Here is a 23,221-nt window from a genome sequence, read left to right as displayed (position 1 = left end):
ATCCTTGATAACCCAAGGTATAATCAATACACTAATTAAATATAAAACCAAGGAATCCATAATAATAATATTAATTTAACAACACTTTATAACTATTTATTATACCAACTATTTATTTAATTCATTATTATAAACTTGATGCATAGCATCCAAGGAACTCAATCAATAGGGGGAGATCTTTCTCCCAACTCACCTATGCAATAAGGTGATAACCCTCTAAAATCTCACAAGACCCCTCACAAGGTTGTTGGTACTCACAAGGTACAATACATCATGTTTCCTAGCCTTCATCCACTCATTGGAACATGCTCACATATACTTTTCGAACACATGTGAATCCAAACCCCAAGTCCTCCAACACTCCAACACCATAAGACCTTCTACTAGTCACTCACCCTAGTACATGCTCAATTAGGACTCTCAAACTCTAGTCCAACATAAAAAGACTACTCCAACCACATATACTCTTGGCAATCCCTTCAAGGACTTCACAAAACTCCCACTCTTGACTCTATACCCACCCAATCAACCCAACATGGTTACTCTTCATTCACAGTCAGTACACTGCTCATTAGGATTGTCTTGACATGTTTTATGACACTCATGTACTTTGGGACAATCATTATAACACAAAGTGTTCTCAACCCCTCAAATGCAAGCGATGAAGATGATAATACACCCTACTACCCTCTGATATCCAATTCAACACCAAGTTCACTCTTAAGCATGTAAAGTGTAGTGGTTACAAAGTACTGTCAAACTATGATAGTCATCATGAGACTTAGGACAGTCACGAGTTGTGGTCTTTTGAATTAGTTCTTTTGGTGATCATTACTTGGTTTTTGTTTGGGATGCCTCCTTACACCTTCCAACTCTCTCACCAACTTTATTGAACCGTTGTGTTCTTAGTCTGAGACACTGAATTTCAGTCCTTTACCATCATGATTACACGTGCCAAATGCTTCATGGTACCCTGCAAAACATAGAAAATAGACAACAAATATGTACAAAGAATTTCCACCCATTGGAGTAGCTTATTTGACATGAAAGAAAAAAAAGAGAATTTTTTAACAATCTCGGTTTACCCTAGATAAGGGTTTAGACTAATTTTACAGAATTTGAGATATCTTTCTAAAAACTTAATGAAACTAAATGATACAAAAGACAAATCAGAGGTAGTTCATTTCTCTCTCATCTCCAATGGTCAATCAGTGCAAAATGAATGAATTATTTAATGGAAAATACCTTTTATCAGACTGTCACGTGGGAGTTCTCAGGAAAAGTGCAATAAACAATGAAATTTATATTGACTTTCTTCTTTCCAACACATATCAACCCTTACTCAAACTGTGGAAAGGCTTATTTAATGGTCTTAATGCCTTCCCCAATGATTATAACCAACATTTGATCTTTTATTACTAACCAACACATATCACCCCTTTAAACACAAAAAGTTGCTTGAGCAATTTTTGGACAACATAAGCAACTTTGACTAACTTTAATCCTAGACCCAACCTATGACTTCAATGAATCAACAATGACACAAATAGGTCCATAATACCCTTACATAACATCAAACATCATACTTGACCTATTGAGACATATTTTCCACATTAAGCCAATTTTGTCAATAGGTGCCAACATGGCCCCCATTAGGGCTCAACATACAAACCATTAGTCCCAATGACCTTATTACATCATATATGGAATCATTACATCTTATATGGCCTTGCAACACCTTATTACAACTTTTCATACTTCAAAACACAAAAGATTCAAAATTTGCCTCATAGAGGCTTGATGGTAGCCTAGGTGCTCCTGCACCAAAACTATAGTAATCTTTTATTTTAATTTAACATTATTAAATTATATAAATTAATTTAATTGATTAATTAATTAATAAATAACCAAATCAATAATTACTAGGCTACATCATGCAAACCACTAAAGAATAAACCCAGAAAGCATTACACACTAACCACAACTCATGCTAAGACTCTAAAATGACAAGGTAATCAACTTAAACCTAGAGTATAGGGTGGGATATCATGTCAACTCCGATCAACTTGCCATTGGAATAACACACGCTTATACTTGTGAATCCAGGTGGAGTCGATGTTTGGTACCTGCAAATCCTACATCCACAAAGCCACGATACAACATATATAGTATATAATGGACATACAAGTGATAGAGAATCATGATGACATATCATGATCACAATGAGTGATATGAAATCGTCTCTACTCACATAGACAGTCACCCGATATAGCATCAATGCATCACATAGAATCATAATTATAGAATGGGTTTAGTACATCATAAAATAACATCAAATAATCATAGAACAAACATGATACACACATAGAAGTGAACACACAATGATCATCATAGACTAATCCATCCGCACAATAGTCTAGAAATATCATCATTCACATGTAAACATAATGCCAAGCATAGTATAATATGTCTATTATCCATAAAGCATCATCTAAAACATTGATAAATAAACATCTACTCAAAGCATCACAAAAATAGTTTAAACTATGCCAGTATAATCTACCGAACACAAAAGAAAGGATGAGTCAAGGAGAGACACTACATCCTCCCCCCCTTGTCCAAGGATTACTCCTGAAAGCCTGAAACAAATAGGAAAATAATTGTCTAAAATACTGCATCCACTGAAAAAAATATTGATAAATTATACTCAGGCCGCATTGGACCCTTTCTTGCACCATGCTGCGAACCCTGAGGATCAACTCCTGATGCCACAAAACGTGCACGATCACCAAAGAATGACCTGAAGACTCTCCAATTTCTCTTTGACAGTGATCCACTGCCGCAAAAACATGATGAGACCTCACTGCATCGCCAACTGTGGGCTCTGAAGCTACTAGTCGCTGAACATATACCTATGTAGACTGTTGTGGACAACTCGCTACATAATGTCCCTGCTAACCACAAGTGAAACAACTCCCTCTAGTGAAACCACAAATGACTAAAGGTGCACTAGGCTACTGAAAACTACCTCCACTAGAGTTCTACTAAGAACTCCGTGCTGCCTGCGAACCTTGAAAACAGAAAGCACGCTACCTATTACACTCTATGTCACTACATAATTTGTGCCCGCGTAAAGAATTATGATCCCGAGAACTCTCCCTTTGCTAAGAATTATCACCTCTAGATGAAGGAGGATCCCTCCTAGCATGTCCTAAAGCCTGCGACTAAGTACCTCTCACATTTGAACCTGATATTGGAGAACTAACACTCTGTACAATTGAAGGACCTCTTGACAGAAGCTTCTCCTCAACCATTTGTGCCTTCTCCATGGCTACTGCCGTAGACTTGGGTTCATGGACTCGAACATCACCACTGATGCGATCATCAAGACCTCTGATAAAATGTTGCACAAGCATCACATCATCATCTGCTAATCCAAAATATTGTCCAAGCTCAAAGAACTTCTTCTCATACTGCTCTATTGTCATGTCTTGCTTCCTCAAGTTGTGAAACTCATCGGTCCTATGCTGTCTCCAAAGATCTGACAGAAAATGAACACAAAAATGCTCTAAAAATAACTCCCATGATACTGACTCAATGTCCAAATGAAGCTTCCACTCCTCCATATGCCACCAAGTGGAAGCAAAGTCTTGAAGATACATTATCATGCACCTAGCCTTGGTTTTACTACCTTACAGATGCATGGAAAAACACCTACCCATATCAAGCAACCAAGTCTCTACCTCTAAACCACTGCCTGAACCATCAAAAGTAGGAGGACGAGCTCTCAAAAGGTCTCTCATATGACTTGTTGCAACCGAATCCTGATCAAGTACTACATCATCTATCCTCCAAGGTGAACGCAAATGTTCCCTCACTCGCTCTTGCTCTACCTCTCTATCCTGATGACTATCATGATGAGATCCCTCTTGTTGATTCTCTTCTTGTTTCGGACCCAACCGATCAAGAAGTCCCTGAAGCAAATTGACCAATTGCAGAATCACATTACTAACTTGCTCTCCTTCCACCTACTGATCCTATTGTTGCTCCTCATGGTGTGACTCTTACAAAACCTCAGGACGAGGATTTTGTCGAGTACACATACACCCACCACGACCACGACCTCTACCTCTAGCAAGCATCTTGTCTAAGCAAGACACAAAATACTATAAGATGAAATCTAAAGCAACTAAATGCAAGAAAACAACCGCTAGGGATAATCTTGCGACTAATCCTATACTAAAGTGCTAATACACATAATGGGCTCATATGAAACCAGAGTACCTAGTGTATGAACATGAGCTCTGATACCAAATGTAATGCCCACCAAAATACCCTATAGAAGTACACTAACTAACATGCAATAGAGATTAATTTTTTTTTTTAAATATCAAGTAATGCAACTATTATCATCAGCTACACAAATGCAATAGTCATTCATTAACCATATAACATCTAACCGTCATGATCAATTACACATAAGAACACAACGCAAGTGGAAATAAACATAACATATCAAAGTATCCTCTAGGTCATCTCAACGTCATCACTTAAACTAACGATAAACAATAACGCCATAAGCATATTATCACAATTACCACCATGGACTAAATGCATACCAATTCCTAACATGAATCATTCTTACAATGCACACATGATCTTTCACTATTCTATATCATGATTATATCCATCTACTAAGCATACTTAACCAATCCTTATTAAGTTCATTTTAAAATACCAATACCAAATGTTCCTACTCCCAAATTGCTTATACATTTCTGTCATCATGAACTAATCAAAGGATAATCTAATATATATCCAACTTTACATAAGACCATATAAACATCCATGAATCAATTTCCATTAATGAACCAATATTACAAGTTACATTATTTATTCTTCCAACATACTATTACAACATATTACAATATCCTTCACCACAAGGAAAATGGTCCTATTTACATTTCAATTACGTCATGAATCACTATATACATTGCCATATAATTATTTACATCAATTTGCTACAAGAATCCATCCAAAGGTGAGAAGACAAGATATCCACATCCACACAAGAGCATCCAACGAAGAACATCCCAATGGAAGAAGGCATCAAACCACCCGACCATGTGGAACCAAAGGAACCACCCCCCGTGCTATGAGCTAACACAAGATCCCACACATACTCTAGATCTAGGCTGACACCTAACAACCAAAGGAAAGACCAATACAACAAGGAACACTTAAGTAAACATAAAATAACCAAATGATAACCATCAACACAAACCCTCCAAATACAGAACCCTCCAGAGGCAACACAACCAAGTAGAACTCAAGGCGTTAGGACCTACATGTAGGGAGCAAGAGTGTCATCACATGCAACATGTGGGTACCTAGGTACCAATACCGGATGTCCCAAAGCACATGTGATAACTTTATGGAGTGAGAGAGATTAGCTTACATGGGTTTTACCAAGGTCTTCCCAAACCTATCCAGGTCAACCACTGCTAGGCAAAGCAAAGGGGACTAATTATATTCTTATCTTATTAAGATGAACTATTCTACCCAAACCAAAAATTATTAATTAAGTTATCACTTGTTTACATTGGAAAACTCCTAGTGAGATACCTAGACATTTGGACCCCGAATGGACTTGACAACCCACTCCATGCGATCCTAGTCACTCACTATGAAGCCCACTCCCCCCCTTGCATGCACCTAGACCTTAGGGTAACAACACAAAATTCTACCACAAAACCATGATCTCTCAACAATACAAGACCTAGCTTACCAAGGCATCCAACCAATCCAACAACAAAGCAATCATCATTAAAGAATACAACAATTGAGCCTGGCTGCAAGATAATCACACAAACAAGCCAAATAACCAATAATCAATCAATGAAACAGACCTGAAACAACTCAGGTATCAAAAAACAACCTCTGGATTTTGAAGAACAAAAACAAAAAACTAGAAAAAAATCAAATTGACAAACTTACTGAAAACAAGCAGTTTAGTGCATATGCTATGCAGAACAACACATATGACAAATCCTGCAATGCTTTTGTTATACAGAGCAACGCATACGACACATTTTACAACACATTTACATTTAAATCACGCATATACCCTACATGACAATGCATTCACAACCCAGTACAACACAATTGCCTAAAGAAACAATGCATTTGATAAAAGAAACAACACATACAAAGTAGCAACGCAATTGCTGAGACAGAACATAAAACTTGCGACAACTATATAAAATTGAAGGCATAAAATAAAATCCCAAGAATATAATCAATAGAAATGCATTGACAAAATAAATCGAAGGAACAACCTTCCAAGCTAAAAAATAAACAAATAAACATAAACAAGACTTTGACAAAATATTCTGCCGATAATATCTAGGCATGAAATAATCATTGTTCACAAATACCACAAAAGAATTCAAGGCAAGTCGAGACCTAGATTAATACAAGGGTCTGCATACAAAATACCAAAACCAAACACATAAGCAAGCACTTATAGAGCCGATCGCTCATGATAATAGCAAATCTCAGAAAACAGAAGGAATGTATTTCTTTCCCCATCCTATAGTTTAAACCATATATGAAAATTCATATGAAATAAATTTAACTCTGATTATATTTTATATTTATATTTTCCCATGCTACCCAAAGACAATAAAATGCACAAAGAATACAATCTTTCGTAGAAATAAATTTTGCATAGAACGATAAGTCCTCCAACCTGGAAAAATAGAACTAATGGAAAGAATTCGAAGAAACGCAATCCACAATCCAAACCAAGAAATCTTCAAGCAATCTTCAAAATCCAAAATCCTTAGCCAAATCCAACTTGCAAAATAATACTCGAAATGCTAACCCAACAAAATACCCAGGAAGCCAAATAAATAAAAAATCAAACTAAAACTATAGAAAATCTCCGCCAATCAAAATATTACAAAATAATATATCTCTTACCAACCATTGCAAAACCCAAGGTAAGAATTAGAAAATATTATTTTATTTACTTACCAAAAAATATAACCAATAGAATAATAGGGTAGGTAAAAAGAATCTACTAATTAACCCAAAAGAGTAACAAGAAAATAATAATATAAACCACTCATAAAAACATGGGCACAAATAATTATAGAAAAACTCAATTAATTAAATAACCAAGGGGTATAAATAAATACCACATATGATTAATAAATAATAATCAATAATTAATAATAAACAATAATAAATAATCCTTGATAACCCCAGGTATAGTCAATCCACTAATTAAATATAAAACCAAGGAATCCATAATAATAACATTAATTTAACAACACTTTATTATTAACTATTATACCAACTATTTATTTAATTTATTATTATAAACTATATTAATCTTTTATTTTAATTTAACATTATTAAACTATATAAATCATTTTATTTGATCAATTAATTAATAAATAATCAAATCAATAATTACCAAGCTACATCATGCTAACCACCAAAGAATAAACCCAGAAAGCATTACACACTAACCACGACTCGTGCCAAGACTCTAAACTGACAAGGTAATCAACTTAAACCTAGAGTGTAGGGTGGGACATCATGTCAACTTCGATCAACTTGCCTTTGGGATAACACACGCTCAGACATGTGAAGCCAGGTGGAGTCGATGTCTGGTAACTGCAAATCCTGCATCCACAAAGCCACGATACAACATATACAGTATATAATGAACAAACAAGTGATAAAGAATCGCGATGACATATCATACTCACAATGAGTGATATGAAATCGTCTCTACTCACACAGACAGTCACCCAATATAGCATCAATGCATCACATAGAATCATAATCATAGAATGGGGTTAGTACATAATAAAATAACATCAAATAATCATAGAACAAACATGATACATGCATAGAAGTGAACGCACAACGATCATCATAGAGTAATCCATCCGCACAAAAGTATAGGAATATCATCATCCACATGAAAGCATAATGTCAAGCATAGTATAATATGTCTATTATCCATAAAGAAGCATCTAAAACATAAATAAATCCATAAACATCTAGTCAAAGCATCACAAAAATAGTCTAAACTATGCCAGTATAATCTATCGAAGCACAAAAGAAAGGACGAGTCAAGGAGAGACACTACAACGCGAGGCATCTACTAGTTATGTCGTGAGGCATCTACAATGACATACAAATTCCGTAAACAAAAAAATGAACTCTTACATCTTTAATGAGAGTGAAAGAGTGCAAATTATTCATCTCCATGTTCTTCTTGACAACTAATAAACATACAAGACAATTATGTGATCTCTCTACATTATTTTAGGTATATTTTTTTCAAAATATAGATATACTAGGTTTAGAATTCTACTAATTAAATAGATCAATCTATAATAGAATTGAGCATTAGTAATTTATTATTTTTGCCGGTCTTTTTTCTCCGGCGTGACGATATGTTGAGCTTGAAAGTCCAATAAAAATTATAGGGATGATGTCACAGAATCTCTCTCCGCTACTACAGACAGATTAAATTTGACAGCCCGGCATGCTAGTCAAGTAGATTATCTAATGACGATTTTCGAATGCTATTTTTTAAGAATACAATTATCATAACGAACAACATTTATATCGTAAAAGCACTCGCTATTGTAGAAATTGTCTGTTATATCGTAGAATTTTTTAAAAAGTCTGCCCAAAATTCTCTCTTCCTCCTCAGAGTTTTAAACCATATTTTGGAGAGAAAAAAACAGCCCAAATACAGCCATACGGCCATCAAACTAAGGCTATTCAGAGGATGCGCATCTTTACATGACAAAGCAATGCCTTTCTAATATAAAAAGGTAAAAACAAGAGTGCACGTCTAAATGCATTGCTTGCCCACAAAGATGGACCTGAAAAATTTGAAACAAAATTTGATCCTTAAATCGGCGAACCTCAAATTTTTATTTGCCCGCATAAAAGAAGAGCCTTCAAATCAGTCATCGTTACATGCGGGATCCGTCCTTAAAATCCGTTGTTGATACGTAGATAATCATGACGGGTTGTTATGATTCAATCTTTTTCCTCTTTCTCTTCAACCCACTCTGCGCAGGGATGCAGGGTGGTAATGGTACTTCGTGAAGATGAGGGGTACCAGTAGGTTTCGCCAAAATGATTGAACGTAGGCCGCTAAGGTCACTATAGCTCAGCAACGACTAGATCGACGAGCTTCCATCCGTTCACTTTCTTAACTAACGGACGAGCTTCATTCTGTAGAGCGCTTGCCTTCCTTCCGGTTAGGAGGTCGTGCGTGCTGTCCATCGGTTAGGGTCCATCAACCCCGCTTCAGGGAGGCAGATTAGTTGGCGGGCCCCAGTAAACCTGATCGATGGATGCCGACGGGACCTACTATTCTAAGGGAGTTCGGAAGGCCACATTAATCTTGTATGCCTTAAAGATATCGAATCCCATATTTTTAATGAAAACGTACATAGGTTTTGGCTACATTTTCCATTTTCAAGCAAAATATACATCGAGTCTGCTGGCTTGTATGAGACCATGGAGTGTGAGATAAATTTATATTAGGAGATTCATCAGATCCTGGGCGAGGTTAGAAAATATTCAGAATGGAGGTTCATCTGAAATGGTGGAAAATGGCTGTGACGATGATACTGATGGCCAGTGAAGCTCATGCAATGGTGAATCTTGGAAGGCAGAGGGAGATCTTGGATCAAATTCAAATACTCACATACCAGGAGAGTCAAATTCATCCCCAAACTGAAGGATCCGCGTACCAGGTTAGTCAAACTGAATTTCGAAATGAAACACCCCCATTGGTATTTTTTGAGGTCACAAAACCCATTGAACTTCCCAAGGAGAGGCCCTGCTCTATCCATGTTTTACAATATGATTTTGCGCACACAATAGGAAAACCTCCCGTAATAGTGGACTATAATCCCCCCAAATGGTGCCCTGACAAATGGAGTAAAGTGATTATGGAGTGGAAGGCAACATGTATAGGAAGGCAGTTCGATAGAATTGCAGGGGTATGGTTGAGTGGCGTGGAGATTCTGAGGACATGCACAGCAGAGCCCACAAAGACAGGAATTGAATGGACTATTTTCAGGGATATAACTAAGTATTCGCCACTGCTGAAGAGCCCTCAGATTCTTGAAGTGAAGCTTGACAATGTAATAGATAAAACCTATACTGGAATCTTTCATGTCAATATAACGTTCCATTTTTATGAAGAGAAGGGGGAGATGGGCTTGCATCATTATGGGTATGCAGATTCTATTATGCCCATTTCTTTGCCCTACTCACAGAATGCGGGCGCATGGTTCCAAATACACAATGCATCAGATGTGCAGGGGAAGTCGTTGCGCATACCACCTAATGCTTACAGGGCAGTTCTGGAGATTTATGTTTCATTCCATGCAGATGATGAGTTCTGGTACTCCAATCCCCCTAATGAGTATGTCGAGGCTAACAATTTGACCAACACAGCAGGTAATGGGCCTTTTAGAGAGGTAGTGGTTTTGGTAGATGATATAGTGGTTGGTGCTGTCTGGCCATTTCCTGTTGTTTATACAGGAGGGATTAATCCACTATTCTGGCGTCCTGTTTCTGGTATTGGGTCTTTTAGTCTACCTAGCTATGAAATTGAGATCACATCATTTTTGGGAAGATTGTTGGATGGAGAAGAGCATAAATTTAGCTTGACTGTGACCAATGCTCTCAGTGTGTGGTTTGTGGATGCAAATTTGCACTTGTGGCTTGATAACAAGAGTTCAAGAACAAGTGGAAAATTAACTGAATATGAAGCGCCCCCTTTAAAGACCAATCTTCATTCAAAGTCAAACATAGTAGGCCTGAATGGATCCTTTGTTACATCTGCCCACAGGACGATTTCCCACTCCGGTTGGGTAGAATCATCTCAGGGGAAGTTAACTACTCACATTTCACAAGAGTATAAGTATATAAATTCAATGACTTTTGAAAACAATGGAGACGTACAGATTGTGGAGCAGAGTATAAGGGCCAAAAGCAGTGCTATACTTGAGGTGCCCACAGGGATACTATTATCTACTCAAGTTGATAGGTCTTTTCCCACATATATGTATTTTGCCGAGGTGGACAAAGGTAATGATACCACGCTTGACACGGCAAACTTTTCAAATGGATTTAATATGGATATTTCCATTGTTGCCCCAACGGATAGTTTTTTCAGCTCCTTAGGTACTACTCAGAATGCAGAGGGCTATATCGTTATTCAGAAGAACTTAGTCAGCAGTGGGTTGGGAAGCACCCAACAGACGTACAGTTATCGGAGTACTGAAGGTTGCTATTCTAGATCTTTGAGTGTTAGCAACTATACGTTTCTTTCAGACCATGTAGACACTTTCTGTGGCAGCACGTCCTGATAACTTTTAAGAATAACTTTCTTCATAGAAAGCCTTGGCAGGCCACACAAAGGTAGGTTCCGCTTTTCCAGTTATTTTATTTTGTTGACAGGCAATTTATTCTCAGATGTTATAAATCAGCAACTTTTTTGTATCAAATGGCATGAAGTTGGACTTCGTAGCACTATGGTTCAATGGTAAAGAATTGAATTGTTCAGTACTGTGTAATCCCATCATCAGTGCTCTTAAAATACAACTTGCAGAAAACAAATGTGTCATTACTTATGTGATTTGATGCATGCTATTTTGTTTCAGTGTAAAATATTTCCTGTAAAAATTCATAAAAATAAATTCTTCATATTCACAATACCATATAGCTTGCTTCTGAATTGATGGAATATAGTGAAAAGTGTATAATTTTTAAAATCATTTAACCTTTCCCCATTGGGATGCCAGAAAAGGCAGTGATTTAATGCAAATCCATGCCCATGAGACAAAGCTTTGATTTTTGCTGTAAGAATATAATGCAATGGAATTCCCCTAGGAACCAAACAACGTTGATTTGCTGAGTCTTCTTCTCTCCTCTCTCAGTTTGCTCGGGGAGTATTACATTAATGTTATTATTGCTACTTCTCTTTCAAATTAAACATAAGTAGGGATATGAAATGATAATAATATCTTTTTGCCATTTCCTTTTAAAACTTTTTCCACTCTCAGGATGCTTTTCTGAAGATTAACCAAGGATAAATTTGTCATGAAATATTCAGCAAAATGCACGAGGTATATTTAAAGAGTTGCTCACTGATTTTTTTCTTGCTTTTTATTTTCCCTCAGAGTTAACATCAAAATCATTTAACTAGTACTTCCTCAATAATAATTGTTATCAAGTTGCTAACTGATGGATATTCATATGCATGAGGAAGGCTAAAACATTTCTGCAAGACCGAATTCCAGCATGACCTGTGAGACAAACAATATGATAGTTTTGTTCTCAAGAATTGTGTGCCAACAGCAGGATATATTTGAGTTATATATTTGATATTTCAAAAGAAATATAATAGCAAGAAGCCCTTCTTCTTACTTTGAGTGCTTTCTTGGTTTAGAACCACATAATACAACTTGGCAGTAATGATAATTGTATAAATTTCTGGTTTAACTTGTCAAGGCTGCAAAAATAGTCTTTTGTCTAATAATTGTTATGGAATCTGTTAAACTTGCATCCAATAGGAACAATACCAAAAATTCTGTTTAATGGCAACTTGAAAAAAAATGCTAACCAAGATGTGAATTGAAGTTTTATACTCATCTACTATAAGCTCTTCTTAGGATCAGTCGTTATACCACAGCTGTTAATAGCTTTGGTTTAGACTAATCTTACTTTAAACTTGATGTTCTATTAGGAACAACTGCAATAAACTCTACTTCATCTGTCTAGACTCTAAATGCATCATCTAATAGGCTGTGTACAGTTATCATATTTCTACTAAAGCCTCGAGATATAATCAAGACATACAACACATATTCTGTAATCTGCAAATCAAATCTTACCGAGTATGATGATCATGTGAATTTTTCTTAATTCATACAAAAGGATTTGTGATTGTTGGCTTGCTGTTTTCTCAACTCATTAGATCACCAGTCTCTGGTTCCTTGACAAATGAATGATGAATTCAGTTCAAGCCTAATTACCAATTGTCCTGGACATAACATAAGCTTTATAATTCTGTAATTGTGATTCTTAACTCATTAGGTCACTAGTCTTTGGTTGCCTGATTAAAAAATGATTAAATGTCTAGCTCAAACCCATTGACCAATTGTTCTAACTTCTTGACACAACATAAACTTTGTAAATTGCTCGAGTCTTGGAGGACAACAAATCCTGAAGTATGAAACAGTACAATAAATGTATCGACACTCTTGGCAGATTTGACTTTCTTTAGTGAGAACAATGACAAGTACAAGTAGCTCTAATTAGCTCTTTGTTGAGTCTGAATAAAAACCTGCTGCCAGTGGCCCTGACTTCCCTGGTATTTAGTCCTATCACTTACAGAAATACCTTAGTAGGTCTTCGTTTAATAAACAATCGAGCCCAACCAATTTTGCTGAATTAAATCTCTAGTGATTGTTCACAAGGCTGGGTTTAAAAGATTTATCAAAGAAATACTTAAATAAATCCCACTCTATGCTTGAAATATTTGGTTTCCTGATTTATGCAGTTGCATTCTACAAGTGATTTGTTAAAAGTCCCTTTCCTGATGGCTTTTTGAATTTAATATGCAATATAGGGAATGTATCGATCAAATCCTGGATCTTGACCCTTAGAAGACTTGGAAGACATTGTGAATTTAGACTAGGGTTTTTTTTAACCATTTTATTTCTAATATTTAACACAGGAGAATCCCTCAATCACAAGAAAAGCAAATAAACCCCAAATTCTTTTGGAAAGGCAACTCACAATTTGACTCCACAATTTTGATTCTAAAGTTCAGACAAAATTAGAAGCTTGCACAAAAATGGCATGAACAACTTATCTGGATGAGTTCAACAGACTGTCAAAATTTGAAAGATTCTGAAATCCTTTGTTCAAGCAAATAGCCAGTGTCTTTGAAATATCTGAATGCTTTAATCTCTTTTTGTTGGATTCAAACGCTAATGAAGTTATCAGCTCTTACGTATGCATTTTACAAAGTATTCATTTGGATTACAAAACTAGGGCTTCATTAAATGATTTGACAGGTGTGAATAGTTCGCACACTATGAAGATTGCTCATTATAGTGCATCTAAATTTTCATTGACCTCTTTAAACAAGTTAAAAATGAGACCATTGATTAATTTGTTGGGGAGAGATCAATATTTGTATCACATCTTGACATTGGTTTTGTTAAAGATGGTCATAACTCCTATCCTATAGTCTATGAAGGTTTCAACAATTGCCAGCCATGGTCTGCCCAGAATTAGTAGATAACTATTATTAGGGTTTCTGATTTTGAGTATCATAAAGTACACTAGATTCTCCCACAATTCAATTATAACTTGAACATCTTCAATTACACCCATAGAAATGGCACCTGACTAATCAACAATTTGGAGGATGGCGCTTGTAGGTTGCAATCTAGTGAGGAATAATATTTTTAGCACATCTATTAACATGATGTTAATAGCAGCCCTTAGATCAACCAACACATTTAAAATCTTTGTTTTCCCAATAGTTAATGTGATCATAGTGGTGGAAGCAATTTCCTAGAGAAAAGATTAGCCAATCTGCAACCTTCTACATAAATGGTGTTGGGCTATTTCTTCTTCCTTTTTTGTTGTTTTAATGCACAATCTTTTTCTTAGCTATTTCAACTTTGGAATTTCCTTTAGAGCCCATGGCAGTGGAATTTTGATGTTCAACCTTTTAAGCTCTCGTACGAGTTCTGACCCATTGGGAGACAGAGACTTTGAACATAGTTTCAGAGCTAATACTAATTTTAACCTCTTGAAAAAGGGTGCACTCTTCTGAATGATTTTAGAATGAGACATTGAAGACACATCAAAAACAAGCTTTGGAGACTCTCCAAAGTATGGTCTTGGAGGAACTTTAGAGTTTGGCTCCAAAGAGACTCTAGAATGTCTCTCCAAAGGAATAGTAGATGGGCTATTCAAGAATTACCGAAGAAATATCAGTTTCTTTTTTAGTGGTTTTAAGTTTATGTCCAAGAATTGCCCCCTTATCAACGATCTCGACTATGCGTGGAGAAGAGGATTTTGGTAAAATAAAAAAATGTTGATCGCAGTTGAATGTTTTCACAGTGAATAGCATAAACCCCAGCTATGTTTTTTTGATCTGTAGTATAGATAAGTGTGGGCTATCTATTGTTTTTGGGATTAGCCACAGGTTGGGCAAGAAGTTGTGGTTGAGTGACCAACCTAGGATGCTGATTTTTGAGTTAGAATGCACAAGCAAGTGTTTGTTGTTGGTTTTGAAACTGTCTTGGTCCTTGGTAATTTTGATTGTGTTCCAGTTTTCACTGTGTTGAAGTGTTTGGAGGCAACCATTGTTGTTGAGGTTGGTTAGGTCATTAGGGCGACTAGACCAAGGTTGGTTGGTCCATTCATGGGGTCCCCAAGGATAAGGTCTCCATTGTTGTGGCATTTGTTGTGAAGACCATGGTACAAACTAATTATTACCATTCAATTTCATAGGTGTGCACCATTGAAATTGACTTGGGGATTGGTTAAAAAAAATTCAACTCCACCTTTCTCCTATATATATAATTAAGCTCATTCTCTATTGGAGGAGTTTTATTCTTCCAAATATTAATGCTATTGAGTTGCTCATTTTGCTCCTTTAGGTGGTTCTTCTCATAGACATGGCAAATGTCTATTTTATTTAGAGGACACTTTCTTAGGAGGTGTGTATTCCAACAACTAGGAGATTACATTGACAAGGGATCTGAAGTTCTATTTTTCCCTTGAATCTCATCTAACGTGGTATTTTGTTGGATCAAATATTTTAAATTTGTAATTTCCTCCATCAACTACCCTTTTTCATTATCGGCCTTTTCATACTTAAATTTCCCAATTCCTCACCTTGTCCTAGAACAATTCATACACAACTTTGAGAGGTTAGGGAGACCAATTTTTGTTGCATCACACTTTCCCATAAGGTCAAGGGCTTGTTGGGATCCTTCTTTCGGACCTCTCAAAAATATTGTTATGCTAAGTTTCAAAATCAAAACACCTCCACACCACCATAAATGAAGAAAAAGTAGTCTAGATAATCCTTCAGACTTTCATCCTCTCTTTGCTTCATGTGGAAACGTTTCTCCTTCCTATCCATCATCCGATAGTGATCTTGATACTTATCTAGAAATGTGGTTTCTTTTTCATTCCATGAGTTGATAGATCATGAACAAAGTCCCATGAACCGACGCAAGGCTAAGCCCTTCAATGCTGATGAAAATAACTTGATTATTTGGTTATCAGTTTTGCAGTCATATGACTGACATGGAACTTTGAATTCAAAAAAGATTTGATGATGACATGGAACTTTGAATTCAAAAAAGATTTGTTTTGGATCATCATAGCCATATCTCTAAAGGTAGAATAGGACTTTGAATTCAAAAAGGAACTGGTCTTAGTCCTCAAAAGCCAAACCTCTAAAAATAGGTAGTATGAAGGGGAAATATTTTTCATAGGAGCTTCGTCATTAGAATTTAAAGTAATGGGGTAGCTGAATGCTCTTTCTATCATATTCTCTATATGTTCATTATTACTATTTTCCATTGTTTCCCTATAAATAAGATTGCTTGGTTGTCTAATTTATAGGGTTTTTTAGGAACTTGTGACATTTTCACACACCGCCTCATTGCAAATGGGGACCCCCACCTTTTCTGCTTTCTAGGATTAGTAGTTGTGTCTTTGGCTATTTGCCTTTCATTTGGAAAAAAATGTAGTATCTCGGATGACTAAGATGTAATGAGGACAAATCTTTCTCATTATAAAATCGGGTACAACACTGCCCTCACCCAACCAAGATTCCGACCTGCCTCTCCTAGCACTGCCAATGGTTGCCCAAGCCTAATCGCTTCCCATCTATCTCCCCTTCTCATTCCACTTCCCCTCATTTCCTTCCATTCCACTCCCATCTCTTAATTTCCCTTCTCTAAACCTCTCCTTCCATTCACCCTACCTTCCTCTAACCTTCATCCCCACCTTCAACTCCTTTACTACTTCTCACCTACCATTTCCTACCATTCATCATCTTCTTTACATTCACTTCCACTACCATTTCCATGTCTTTCCACTCCCCACACCTTCTTACCTTCTATCTTAAACACCTACCACTCCACTTCACACAGCCGCTATCTTATTCCCCTATCTTTCCACTTTACCTTCCCATTTCCTAACTTCATCCACCCTCACTTCCTACCTATCTTATACCTACCACTCCCTACCTATCCTAACCTCATCCCATTTCACCCTTTTATTTCCTTAACATACCCCTCACTAACTCCTTACTCCCTTTAGCCTACCCATCCATTATCTATACTTCCTCACCATCCTCACTAACCCCAACCCCATCTTAGCCTATCCATATCCTACCCATATACTACCCCTTACACCCTACACCCAACCTCTTGTTATCTCCTTATTAACTCCCCATCTCCCCGGAGCTCCTAATCTACCCACTTACCACCTTCGTTACCTCTTTATTCCCTTTCCTAACCCCTTATATCTTCCACCTTACACCCTACGCCCATCATCCTTACCTTTCCTAACTCCCCCCTCCCTTTGCTGTATCTTACTTGCCACGACATCATCCAAATCTCCCTGTGCTCCCTTTTCACCGTGGTTTCCTTAACTCCCACTCCCCTTTACTACCGTGCCACCGCTTGGCCCACAAGCTCTTGAGATGGAGAATTGAAAAGTTTTTTTTTAGGCATTGCGTTTGCCTTCAGCCCCCTTTGCCAACGTAGCATTGTTGGCCCCCACCGAGCTTTAAATTTGAAGATTTAAAAAGTTTTGTTTTGCATTGCGATTGCATTCAACTTTCTTTTTTCACCTTGCTACGCATGCTTGGGCCCACCGATCAAACAAGGAGGAGAGCAAATGAAATTTTTAAAGCATTGGTAATGCCATTCCAAACACCGACAATTAATGCGATTTCTTTGATGCTTTTAAGGCACGAATTTGAGCTTGAACGAATCGCTTTAGAGATATAAAATTTGGTGAAGGTATGGAAATCAAAGAACCATCTCGTCTTTTGACCCGAACTACCTGTTCTAGGCTAGAATAGTTTTGTCCTTTGACATAAGCTATCCGTTCTGGCAACGTCTATCCAGCATCTATATTTTACTATTGATTATATTTAATAATTAATTGAAAAATAAATGATTGTATATTTTAATTATTAATTAATTAATTAACACAGTCAATAGTGCAATATGGGTGTTGCATAGATAGAGGTATCCGTTCTAGACTAGAACCATTTTATCCTTTGACTCAAACCCCCTGTTCTAAGCTAGAACCATTTTGTCCTTTGACTTAAACCACTTGGGCTAGAACACCTCGTCCTTTGACTAAGTGACTCTACGATGGAAAGATCTCTCCTGGCAAGGCAAGTTCGCCTTAAGATGAAGAAAGATGATGTTGACTCGAAATTTAAAATTATGAAGCAATCCATTTAATGGTATACGATCTGTTGATACATGATAGCCTTGGTAAGATAAATGATTGAATGAGAGATAAATTAAGTCTCTCATTCAATCATCTATCTCATCGATAGACTATGATAAGACTTCAGTTATCATTCCTTTATTTGATGGTTATTCTTCGATATGTTATGTTCGGTTTTTCTTATATCAATAATCATATAGATATTTACATATATACGATCTTGTTGTGATCGAATTCTTTATATATATATATATATATATATATATATATATATATATATATATATATATATATATATATATATATATATATATTTATTTATTTATATATATATATATATATATATATATATATATAAAACCTTGCATGCAAATTCCGATCAAACTCGGGTTCCTTACCAATGCCTAACTACCGATTAATATCGGTTGCAAATTGTAAAGCACAGAATACCAATTGGTATCGATTAAATGCGATTATAGTTGAAGAGGTGCGATCAAGTAATATCTTGATCGGTCATAGACATGACCAGTCAAGGTATTGCTTGATCCTTTTTATTGGCATATATATATATATATATATATATATATCGATCGGTGATTGTGAGAAGAACATCGAAATATATAAATGCTCCTTCTCCATCTGCAACATACCAGATAATAATCAGACTTTTTATATTGTGAATTAACATATACTTGAAAAGAAAAATAACCTTGAATTGAAAATTGAAATACATTTACATGGTATCAGAGCCAAGTTAATTTGAACCCAAGGCTATTCAATTTTGTGGAAAATTCAAGACAAGCATATATTCAACATCACATTTTTCAAATGGCTAGCACTATCAGTTTCGAAAATAGACTCTGAGGAGGCGACGACTTCTCAGCATGGAAGTTTAGAATTAAGATGATTCTAAAAGAGAAAATAAAATTGAATCATTTGTAAAAACTGATACTACAGAACCTGAGACTAAACCTGACAAAGCAACTTGGATAGAGGGAAATGAAAAGGCCTTCAAAATCATAGTTGATGGGGTGAGGAATAATATTATGCCCATCATAAAGAAACATGAAACGGCCTACAACATGTTCAAAGCACTTGAAGATGCATTTGAGATATCCAATGCAAGTAGAACCTTGGCTTTAAAGAGAAAAATAAATCATATAGCTATGATCAAAGGGGAGTTAGTCAATGCCTACTTCATGCGGATATCAGCCCTAAGGGATGAGCTAGCAACCCTTGGATATGAGATCCAAAGCAAATAATTAACACTCATTGCTCTAGATGGGTTGCCTAGTATATGGGAAACATTCGTCCAAGGCATCAGTGCAAGGGATAAATTTCCAAAGTTTGAAAGGCTGTCTCCAAGAAGAATCAAGGTTAAATAAGAAAGGGATTAAACAAAAGAATATAGATGAAGATCTTCAAGTCCTAAATACAAACTCCAATAAGAAAAGCAAGCAAAAACAATTTAGGAAGAGGAAAGGTCTTCATGGCAAGAACACCTTCAAGAAGGGTCTTTCACAGATTCAACATTACAAATGTGACAAATTCGGACACTATGTTGCCAAATGTCCAGAAAGAGCCAAACAACAAGCCACATTTGCCAAAGCAGGAAAATCTAAAGGGGAAGATGACTCCGAGAAGTATGTACTCTACTCAACACTTACAAACCAAGCATCAAACAAGGTTAACTCTTGGTTGATCGACAATGGCTCATCCAGACACATTACAGGGTTTGGAGAAGTGCTGGACTCCATGATAGAGGAGAATGATGAGGAAGTGACTATCGGAGATGACTCCACACATCCAGTCAGAGGAGTTGGAACCTGCATCATCAAACTGAAGTCAAGCATATCATTGCAACTTAAAGGAGTACTATATGTCCCAGGCATCAAGAGAAATCTAGTCTCCATATCAGCACTAGAGGATAATGGGTACAGAGTAACCTTCGTGGACAACAAAGTGTTGGCTTGGCCAAATAATTCATCTATCAAGAAAGCTAAAACCATTGGTCAAAGACAAGGCTACTTGTGTGAGTTGTGCACAGAGCCCAACATAGCCCTAATCCATGAAACTACAAATGCTAATGAAGTTTGGCATAGAAGACTAGGTCACCTGAATTTTAGAGCTTTATCATCAATGGGAAACCTTGTCACAGGCCTACCTAAGTTAAAGCAATACCATTCAGGGGCATGCAAGGGATGTGCCCTAGGTAAAAATGCTATGGGTGTTTTTCAAAACAGTACTAGGAAAACAAGCAAAGTTTTAAAGTTAGTATATCCGTACCTTCTTTAGGGGGATTTTTGTATTATGTAATATTTGTTGATGACTACTCTAGGAAAACTTGGATCTACTTTCTGAAATGTAAAGAATCAGAAGAGATCCTTAATAGGTTTAAGGAATTTAAATCACTAATAGAAAACTACTCAGGAAATAAAATTAAAACCTTAAGAACTGACAATGGGGGGGGAATACACCTCAGATTTGTTTAAAGATTTTTGTAAAAATGCTAGGATTAAGAGGGAGCTTACTATACCTTATAATCCTCAACAAAATACCTTATAATCCTCAACAAAATGAGGTAGCTGAGAGGAAAAACAGGACAATTGTAGAAGCTGTCAAAGCCATGATTCTTGATTAGAATCTAAATACCAATCTTTGGGTAGAAGCAACCAACACTGTTGTATATATACAAAATAAATGTCCTCACTCCCATCTTGAAGATAAAACCCCTAAGGAAGTCTTTACTAAAACAAAGCCAGATATCAACCACCTTAGAATATTTGAGTGTCTTGTCTATATTCATGTATCTAAGGAGAAAAGATTAAAATTAGAACCTTCTGGAAAAAGGGGAATACTTGTAGGATAGTGAAACCTCCAAGGCCTACAGAATCTATATACCAAGTCAGAAGAATATTGAACTGAGTAGGGATGTAATCTTTGAAGCAGACTTAGCCTTCAAAAGAGCCCAAAGCTCAATAGAACCTGAAGTCTATGTCCCTACCCCTAGCATAGATGAAGACCCTACTCCTGAGCTTCAGAGGGAGTCTTGAGGAAAATGAAGTTGAAACTCAAAACCCACCTAGAGAAAATTTCAAGAAAAGACCACTATGGGCCACCAAAACTGTAGAAGAAGTTCAGAAGTATGTTGCCCCTTCAGGAACCTTCAGAGAAAGCAAAAAGCCTAACAAACTTACCAACTATGTTGCTCTCATGAATGATCTTTCAAAAGATGAACCTACTAATGTATCAGATGCACTTAAACATCAAGTATGGAAGAATGCCATGTCTGAGGAATACCAGTCCATTATGAAAAATGATGTTTGGGAGATTGTTCCTAGGCCAGCTGGAAAATCTGTTGTCACCTCCAAATGGCTCTTCAAAATCAAACATGCTGCAGATGGCAGCATTGAGAAACACAAGGCTAGATTTGTAGCTAGAGGATTCTCACAAAAGGAAAGAATTGACTATGAAGAAACCTTTGCACCTATAGCCAGATATACTTCAGTAAGAAAAGTCTTAGCCATTGCAGCAGCAAAAGGATGGAAAGTACATCAGATGGATGTAAAGACAACATTTCTTAATGGAGAGATTACACAAGAAGTATAGCTAGAGCAACCTGAAGGGTTTGAGATTCATGATGTAGAATCTCATGTATGTAAACTCAAGAAAGCTCTTTATGGGCTTAAACAGCAGGGCCTGGTATGAAAGAATTGACACTTATCTCTAAGGGCTAGGCTTCTCAAAGAATGATGCAGATCCAAATCTTTACTATAAACAAGACAAAGGTGATATGTTGATATTGATTTTATATGTTGATGACTTGTTAATTACAGGGAAAGATCAACTCATAGATCAGTGTAAGAAAGACCTTGTTGGGTGAACTCACAAAGTTGGTTCCCACTTTTTGGTACGTCCTGATTTTTGTTGAAATCATACATTTTTTTAAAAACATAATGATTTAAGCTTTAAGAGGTCCCATTTGAAGTAATTAATTGAAGAGAGTTAAATCAAAGGCTCTTAGATCAAAATTTCTTGGATAGAACCTCTCTACTTCTAAATCATACTTGCAATGGAGTTTCCTTTGCATCTATCAAATGCTGATAAAAAACCAATTTTACATTAGCTTTTGGGGGGTCAAATTAATTCATTTAAAGGTTTTATTTTTTTAGGTATTTAGTCCTTATTATAAGCTTTCAAAATAGTATAACTTTTAATATATTTAATTTCATTAATATATTTTTATTTTATTTCTTATAAATGTAGGTTTTTCACCGAACATGAACTTCTTTGTTCAATGCATTGGGAAAAATAGTAAACTAATTCAAAAAAATTCTGAAAAATATCTATGCACTAGGTATTGGTGTTTTCTTTCTAAAAAAAAAAAGAAAATTGAATTTTGATATATATAGAACAAGTTATGTGTTCAAACGTACACCTATATTTGAATTATAATTAGTCGAAATTCAAAACTTAATAAAATGAAAAATATTCAACATATCACTATCAAACCAACTGCATGCCCTGGGTATTGATGTTACAAACCAAAATTCAAAAGAATTAATTTTTTATCATTTATAGAAAAAAAAATTATGCGTTTCGGGATACACATTACTCTTAAAAAATGTTGTTTGCTGTAAAAAACTACTTT

The 23,221-nt window shown here is 36.2% G+C and overlaps 1 protein-coding gene across 1 annotated transcript; it reads left to right on the top strand.

Annotated features, from left to right (window-relative positions):
• The first annotated feature begins 8,893 nt into the window (after window positions 1-8,893).
• LOC131027332 (peptide-N4-(N-acetyl-beta-glucosaminyl)asparagine amidase A) lies at window positions 8,894-11,777 on the top strand. Its single transcript, XM_057957353.2, has one exon. It carries the CDS (start codon window positions 9,630-9,632, stop codon window positions 11,424-11,426), a length of 1,797 nt encoding a protein of 598 aa, XP_057813336.1. The 5' UTR covers window positions 8,894-9,629; the 3' UTR covers window positions 11,427-11,777.
• Window positions 11,778-23,221: the final 11,444 nt, after the last annotated feature.

The sequence above is a fragment of the Cryptomeria japonica genome, chromosome 3 (assembly GCF_030272615.1).
Source record: "Cryptomeria japonica chromosome 3, Sugi_1.0, whole genome shotgun sequence".
In the NCBI taxonomy this organism is placed as follows: domain Eukaryota; kingdom Viridiplantae; phylum Streptophyta; class Pinopsida; order Cupressales; family Cupressaceae; genus Cryptomeria; species Cryptomeria japonica.
The sequence above is the reverse complement of the archived record's forward strand: the minus strand, read 5'-3'. Positions and strand labels throughout refer to the sequence as shown.

Excerpts from the sequence above, each read along its gene's own strand:
- LOC131027332 (XM_057957353.2), top strand. The coding sequence starts at position 9,630 with ATGGAGGTTCATCTGAAATGGTGGAAAATGGCTGTGACGATGATACTG.